This window comes from Corvus kubaryi, unplaced genomic scaffold (genome assembly GCF_017639235.1).
Source record: "Corvus kubaryi isolate FWS band 111438036 unplaced genomic scaffold, C.kubaryi_AGA036_p1.0 36947, whole genome shotgun sequence".
NCBI classification, from domain to species: domain Eukaryota; kingdom Metazoa; phylum Chordata; class Aves; order Passeriformes; family Corvidae; genus Corvus; species Corvus kubaryi.
This window is the reverse complement of record NW_024580989.1, coordinates 7,786-15,700: the sequence shown is the minus strand read 5'-3', so window position 1 is coordinate 15,700 and position 7,915 is coordinate 7,786. Positions and strand designations below refer to the sequence as shown.

Genomic DNA, 7,915 nt, shown 5'->3' with positions numbered 1-7,915 from the left:
AGAGAGATTGAGGGGTTTAGGGGATTTTTTTGGGGGGGGGATCATTTTGGGGATGGGCAGGGGGCTTTAGGAGGTTGCAGGTGGGTCAGACAAGGCTGCTCCAAAAGCTGACCCCCACCTCTCAAGGGAGGAAGAACTGGGGGGTTGTGAGGGGGTTATGGGTTGGTTTTAGGGGAGATGTCAGGAGGGATTTTTTGGGGAGAGGGCCTGGACTGGGACCACGTGCTGGTGGGGGACATTTGGGAGGGGGCAGAGGGTTTTAGGGGTCCTCAGATGGATCAGACAAGGACCCCCCCAATACCTGTCCCCCACCTTTCAAGGGGGGGACTCACCCCAGGTTCTGCAGGCGCCGGCGGAGCAGGCGGGGCCGTGCCCCCTCCCCGGACCCCGAGGACCCCCCTGACCCCCTCACCTGCCCCTATGCCGGCTGCGGGCAGGTGTTCAGCGCTCTCAGCAGCTTCCAGGTGCCTGGAAGGGGGGGAAACACCCTCCTCACCTGTCCCAGATCCCCTTCTCACCTGTCCCAGACCCCCCTAGCCCCCCTCACCTCCCACGTGCCCCCCAGAACCACGTGAACCTGGTGCACCGCAGGGGCCGGACCCAGGTGTGCCCCCAGCCCGGCTGCGGGAAGAGGTTTTACCTGGCCAACCACCTGCGCCGGCACATGGGCGTGCACTCAGGTGAGCCCCCAGGTGTGTGTGTCCCCCAAAATCCCCCTCCCTCCACAAGAGGTTTTACCTGGGCAGCCCCCTGTGCTGGCACTCGGTCACCTCCCAGGTGAGCCCCCAGGTGTGTCCCCTGCGTCCCCCACCCCTTGTCCCCCCCCATCCCCCCCGGGCCCCCCCCCCGGGGGGGCGGGAGTTCACCTGTGACACCTGCGGGAAGTCCTTCAAGCGCAAGAACCACCTGGAAGTCCACAGGAGGACACACACCGGGGAGACCCCCCTGCAGTGAGTGACGGCGGGGGGGGTCCTCCTGAGGATTGAGAACCCCCCCAGGAGGGTGGGGGGGGGTCCTCGGGCACACCTGACCCCCACCTCGCCCCCCCAGGTGTGAGGTGTGCGGGTACCGCTGCCGCCAGCGTGCGTCCCTGACGTGGCACATGCGCCGACACGGGGGGCTCAAGAGTCACCCCGAGCCCCGCGGCACATAGGGGACCCCCCTGAATCCACCTGGGCCTCCCCCGGACTCACCTGGGCCCCCACCTGCTCGCTGGGACCCCCCAATGTACCTGCGGCTGCACCTGGAGGTGAAGAAGAACCACCTGGGGGGGTCCTGAGCCCCTCCCCGGGACATCCCGAGTACCTGAGGGACCCCTTCAGTTGCCCCCTCGGGGGTGTCCTTGTGTGTCCCCCCCAGGTGACCCTGTGGCCCCCCCAGGAGGCCCCGTTGCCCTCCCCCCTCATCTTTTATTTATTTCCTTATTGTCGCTTGTCACCCCCCTGGGGACACCTGGGGTTTGGAAGGGCTTCGGGGACATCGGGGTGGGAGCACATTCCCCCCCCAGGCCCCCCGGCCCCTTCCAGGACCCCCGTAATCCATTAAAATCAGGACTTTTCGTGCTGCTTCTTCTGTGGGGGGGTGGGCTCGGGGGGGGTCCTGGAGGGGGTGCGGGCCCTCGCCGGTGCCCTCTCCCCATTTCGGGGGTCGCGGGGCGGCCCCTCGGGGGAACCGAGCTCGGCGCTGTCCCCGGTGCTGAAGCGGCGGCGGCTACGCCTGGTTGTCCCCGACCTTCATCATCCTGCTCTTCCTCCCTCGCCGTCCCTTCTCTTCCTTCTCCTTCATCTTCCTCCTCCTCCTGCTCCATCCCCCCCTCGTTCTCCTCCACTCCTTCCTTCTCCTTCTCTTCCTTCTCCATTCCCTCTTTCTTCCTTCTCTCCATCCCTCCCCATCCTTCCTCCTCCTCCTCCTCCTCCTCCCGTGGGCGGGGCTTTCGGGGGTCTCGGGGGGCTTCGGGCCCTGGAGGGGGGGGCGGTTCTTTTTGGGGGGGGGGGGTGGGGCGGACCCACCTCTTTTTGGGGGGGCGGTCGGACCCACCTTTGGGGAGGGGGGTGCGCGGACGGAACCATCTCGGGAGGGGGTGGGGGGGCGGTTTTTGGGGGGCCCCGCCCCGCGCCCGCCCAAGGACGTTTAAAGGACCGACGGGGCCGCCGCTCGCAGCGCCCGGTGCCGCCGCCGCCGCGACCCCCGGAGCCCTCCCGGCCTCCCCCCGGGCCCCCCGAGCCCTCGGGGCCGTGCGGGGCCCCCCCCCCCCGCGCCCCCGGCGACACGATGGTGACGGTAGGAACGGGGTGGGGAGGGGGATTGCGGGGATCCCCCAGATCTTCCATTCCCCCCCCTCCCCCCCGAATTCCCACCCCCCTCCTCTTCGTGTCCCCCCATCCCCCCGTGAGCGTGTGACACGCTCGGGTGGGGACACGGCGTCACACGCGTGTGGCACCTGCAGGGACACGCGTGTGCAAGGGAGGGGCGGGGACCCCTCCCCAAACCGGGGCCGTTTTGTGGGGGGTGGGGGGGCACACGCGACACATGTGTCACTGTCCCTGCGTGTCGCTGTCCCCACGCCCCCCGGGGCCGTGGCTGGTGGCCCCGGGTGTCCCCATCACCCGGTGACAAAGGGCCATTGTCACCCACCCCGCGCTATTGGGGAGGGGGGGAAGGGGCGGGGGCGCTGCTGCACAATGGGGGGATTGTCCCCCATGGCCCCACCCGGGGTGTCACTGTCCCCCGTCCGATGTCTCCGCCTCTCACTGTCCCCATGACCCCACTGGCCCCGTCCCCCCACTGGCCCCACGACCCCCGTGTCCCGACGTGTCCCTGTCCCCTCACCATCCTCATGAACTCGCTGTCCCTGTCCCCTCGCTGTCCCCATGTCCCCGCTGTCCCTGTCCCTGCAGTGACCCCCCCCGTGACACCCCCTGTCCCCTCAGCAGATCCTGAGCACGGTGGAGGCCCAGGCTCCCAGCACCGCGGGGCCATCAGGCTGTGGCCCTGTCCCCGTCCCTGTCCCGGTGGTGGCCGTGCCAGGCCCAGGGGTGGCGGCGGCGCTGCCCAACGGGGCCCCCCCGGGTCCCCCCGCTGTGACCGATGACAGCAAAACCAACCTGATCGTCAACTACCTGCCCCAGTCCATGAGCCAGGAGGAGCTGCGGAGCCTCTTCGGGAGCCTCGGGGACATCGAGTCCTGCAAGCTCGTCCGGGACAAGGTCACCGGTACCGGCAGGGGACGGGGGACACGGGACACGGGGACATGGGCGGGTGGGACACGGGGAGAGGGGACACAGGGATGTGAGATGCGGGGAGATGGGACACAGGACACGGGGACATGGGGAGAGGGGACACGGGGACCTGTGGGGACAGGGATGGACTGTGACCATGGGGGCAGGGACAATTCGGTGTCCCCCCACTGCCCCCACGACCCCAGTGTCCCTGTGCCCCCACTGTCCCCACAAGTTTGACCATGGGGACACACGGGACAGGGACCCCCGGGACAGCGAAGCTGGTGGGATGGACAAGGATCTTGGGGAGAGGAGTGGGAACAGAGTGGGGACAGGGGTGGGGATAGACCTGGGAACACGGGTGGGAGCACAGGGGACAGGGCCACCCCCCGGTGACGGTGACATGGTGCCCCAGGGCAGAGCCTGGGCTACGGCTTCGTCAACTACGTGGAGGCCGGAGACGCCGACAGGGCCATCGGGGCCCTCAACGGCCTCAAGCTGCAGACCAAGACCATCAAGGTGCCCTGGGGATGTGGGGGTGGGCGCCTGGGGGGCTTTCAGGGTGGGGAGCCACTTGGAGGGTCCTTCAAAGGGGCATTTTGGAGTCCTTGGGGGGTGGGGGGCCACTTGGGGGGCACCTGGGTGTCCTCTGTGGTGGGTGGAACCCCTGGGTGGGCGATGCCGCTGTCCCCTGGGGGGTCCCGAGGGCTCACCTGCCCCCCCAGGTGTCCTACGCCCGGCCCAGCTCCGCCTCCATCCGCGATGCCAACCTGTACGTGAGTGGGCTGCCCAAGGCCATGGGGCAGAAGGAGATGGAGCAGCTCTTCTCCCAGTACGGCCGGATCATCACATCCCGCATCCTCGTGGACCAGGTCACAGGTGTGTCCAGCTGTGCCCAGGTGTGCTCCGTGCGCCTGGGAAGGTGGGATATCCCTGGGGGTGGGCGTTCTGAGAGTCCTGGGGATCCTGGGGGGGGTGGGACATTCCTGGGAGGCCCTGGGGGGTGGGACACCGCTGGAAAGAGGGACCCCAGGGATCCTGGGGGGTGGGATATCCCTGGGAATGGGAGTCCTGGGGGTCCCTGGGGGGCTCTGGAGAGGGAGGACTCCCCTTGGGGGGGTTACCCAGCGATCCCATTGGGGTCTGTGGGTGGGCAGGAGCGTTCCTGGGTGCCGTGAGGCGGGAAGGGGGTTTTGGTTTAGGGTGTCCCTGATCCCCGTGGCACCCGCGCAGGTGTGTCCCGGGGGGTGGGGTTCATCCGCTTCGACAAGCGCGTGGAGGCCGAGGAGGCCGTGCGGGGGCTGCACGGGCAGAAGCCCCTCGGGGCGGCCGAGCCCATCACGGTCAAGTTCGCCAACACCCCCGGGCAGAAATCGGGGGGGGCCCTGCTGAGCCTCTGCCCCGGCGCCCGGCGCTATGGGGCCCTGCACCCCCCCCCCCCAGCGCTTCCGGTGAGGGCCGGGGGGCTGGGAATGTGGGGTATCGCTGGGAATGGGGGTCCTGGGGGCTGGAGGAGCTGGGGGGATGAGATGTCTTCGGGAATGGGGTCCTTGGGGGGATCCCTGGGAACAGAGGCACTGGGAGTCCTGGGGGGCTGCGGGGGGATGAGATATTGCTGGGAACAGGGGTCTTGAGAGGGCTGGGGGGGCTGGGGCATCCTGGGGGGCTGGAGGGGTGGGACACCCCTGGAAACAGAGGCACTGGGGGTCCTGGGAAGGTTGGAGGGGGTGGGATGTCCCTGGGAACAGAAGCCCCGAGGATCCTGGGAGCCCTCGGAGGGTGGGACATCCCTGCGCACAGGGGCCTCAGGTGTCCTGGGTGTCCTGCGGGAGTAGGACCCCCCCCCAGGACCAGGGACACCCCTGGGTGTCCCCCCCAACAGCATCTTGTCCCCTCCAGACTGGACAATTTGCTGAACGTGGCGTACGGGGTGAAGAGGTAATGCCCCCCCCCCCCCCCCCCTAAACCCCCCCAAACCCCCCCCAAACCTGCCCCCTGCAACCCCCTCCCCACAACCTGGGGACCCTCCCCAGCTCAGGAGGGGACCCCTGGGACCCCCCTGCTGACCCCAGGCCAGCCCGTTGTCGCTGCTGCCCAGGTTCTCACCGTTGGCCATCGAGGCGGTGCCGGCGCTGGCCGGGGTGGGCTTGGGGACCCCCGGGCCTGGGTGGTGCATCTTCGTCTACAACCTGGCGCCGGAGGCGGACGAGAGCGTCCTGTGGCAGCTCTTCGGACCCTTCGGCGCCGTCACCAACGTCAAGGTCATCCGGGACTTCGCCACCAACAAGTGCAAAGGGTTCGGGTTCGTCACGATGACCAACTACGAGGAGGCGGCCATGGCCATCGCCAGCCTCAACGGCTACCGCCTGGGTGACCGCGTGCTTCAGGTGTCCTTCAAGACCACCAAGCAGCACAAGGCCTGAGCCTTGTCCCCGCTGGTGGCCACCAAGCGGGTGCGGGGTCTCCTGTCACCGCCATTGGGTCACGGGGAGAAACTCAACTGGAGGCCTTGGGGACCCCCTCCATGGGCACCATGGAAACCATGGAGAAAGCCAGCTGGAGACCTGGAGACCTTCAGGAACCTTCAGGGACCACCATGAGCACCATGGAGAACATGGAGAAACTCAGCTGGAGACCTCGGGGACTCCCACGAGCACCAAACACATCCTGGAGACCTCAAGGACCCCTCCATGGGCACCATGGAGACCATGGAGAAACCCAACTTTAGGTCCTGGGCACCCCCTCCGTGGACCCCAAGGACATCCTGGGTCTCCAGGATGGAGAAACCCACCTGGAGACCTTGGGGACCCCCTTTGTGGGCAACATGGAGACCACGGAGAAACCCACCTGAAGACCTTGGAGACCGTGGGGACGCCCCGTGAGCACCACGGACACCATGGAGACCTCGGAGACCCCCTCCATGGCCACTGAGGACACCGTGGGGACACCTGACGCACAGCCTGGACACCTGGACACCCTCACCTGTCCCTGATGGGCATCCTGAGGACTCCTCCAGGTGCTCCAGGGCACTGGGAGGGGCCCTGGAAAGCCTGGAGACCCCCCAGGACACTGTGGACATACCTGGGAACCTGGGACCCCCCCCAGGTACCCCAAACCCCACCACTCTGGCAGTGGCTGGACCACCTGGAGCGGTGCCCCCCCTTCACCTGATCCAGGTGTGTCCAGGTGGGGGCTGTGCCCCCCCTTCCCTCTGCTCCAGGACTCCGGGGAGGGGACGTCTGCCCCCTCCCCCCTCTTTCCATGCTTTTCCATAATTTTTTGGGGGAGGGGGAGGAAATTTTGGGGAGAAAGAACAAAAATAAGGATTAATCACATGTTTAATTAGACTTGTTACCCATTATCAGGTAAGGAGGAGCGTGACTGACGTGGGGAGCGGCGACTCCTCAGGAGCCGCAGACCCAAATCCATCTATTTTTATAGCAGAATATTAAAAATAATCCCCCAAAAAATCCCCAAAATCGCCTTTCCAGAGGGGGTGAGAACCTGTTTTGTGCTCCCCAAGTTCCGTGGAAGTAGCTTGTGAACCCCAAGTGTGATCAAGGAAAGTTTTGGGGGGTCAGTGGCACTAAAATTCCAGGGATTCCTCTGGTACCCCCAAGATTGGGAGGGAGGGGATGTGTCTTGTCACACTTCTCCACCCCTCCCTCCCCAAATTCTCCAAAATGGGCATTTTTTGCCCCAAATTACTCCACTTGCTGGAGCTTGGCCACTTGGAGCCTCCTGTCCAAAAAAAAGGGCGGAACCCCACCTCAAAAGCCCCAACCCTGAGTTCCCCTGTCCTCCTTATCATTGTTATTATTCTTAATTATTCTTATTATTAATTATTATTGATGTTGTTATTATTATTATTGCAATTCTTATTTATTTTCCCTTTGATGTCGGGATAATTTCTCGCTTTTCAGTGGTTTATTTCCGATTTATTTCCTATTCTTCCCTGGTTTTCCCCAATCCTGGTACTCCCCAGCACCCTCTTTTTCCCCCCAGACCCTTCCCCAAACCCATCCTGGCTCCTGGTTTTTTTGTGTCGTGCCTGTGTGAAGCTTCTTGTAGTTTTAATTATTATTAATATAAATATTTAGGAGCGACCCCCGTGTCCAGATCCGCCATCACCCCCCCAAACTCTGACCCCCCCACCCCCTCTTCCAGGGATCCAGCCCCGGAATTTGGGGAGGGGGGCCAGGGGACCCCCAATTCAGTAGCAATAAGGGGTCCCCACCTCAGCCCTGGCCCGTTTTTGGGGGGCCCAACACGGGGACAAAACCTGCCCAGGGACCCCCTGTGGCACTGCGGGACCCCTCAGAGGGGACCGGGACCCCCCCGGCCCCCACCCCCACACTCGACTCTTTGTATTTTTCATGGAAAAATCAATAAAAAAATTTAAAAGTCAGAATTTGATGTGTTTTTGGCAGGGAGGGCACATCCATCAGGGACTGGACGGCCAAGGGACCCTCGGCCATTTCCCCCTCAGGTTTCCCGCTCTTTTCTCCCCGTCACATTTCCCGCTCTTTTCTCCCCTCACGTTTCCCGCTCTTTTCTCCCCTCACGTTTCCCGCCCTTTTCTCCCCTCATGTTTCCCGCTCTTTTCTCCCCTCACGTTTCCCGCTCTTTTCTCCCCTCACGTTTCCCGCTCTTTTCTCCCCTCACGTTTCCCGCCCTTTTCTCCCCTCACGTTTCCC

General features: G+C 64.8%; 1 protein-coding gene and 1 long non-coding RNA gene across 2 annotated transcripts; both read left to right on the top strand.

Annotated features, from left to right (window-relative positions):
• Positions 1–852: 852 nt before the first annotated feature.
• On the top strand, positions 853–1,558 carry LOC121660805. Its single transcript, XR_006014784.1, has 2 exons — positions 853–950; positions 1,051–1,558. It is a non-coding gene; the product is annotated as an uncharacterized LOC121660805 (long non-coding RNA).
• Positions 1,559–2,214: 656 nt separating this feature from the next.
• Positions 2,215–7,626, top strand: LOC121660806 (ELAV-like protein 3). The gene is given in 8 exon segments (XM_042020308.1): positions 2,215–2,280; positions 2,934–3,213; positions 3,634–3,737; positions 3,944–4,097; positions 4,452–4,648; positions 4,650–4,669; positions 5,118–5,156; positions 5,317–7,626. Coding segments are annotated over 8 exon segments (1,128 nt in total). The 5' UTR covers positions 2,215–2,271; the 3' UTR covers positions 5,642–7,626.
• The last annotated feature ends 289 nt before the right edge of the window (positions 7,627–7,915 follow it).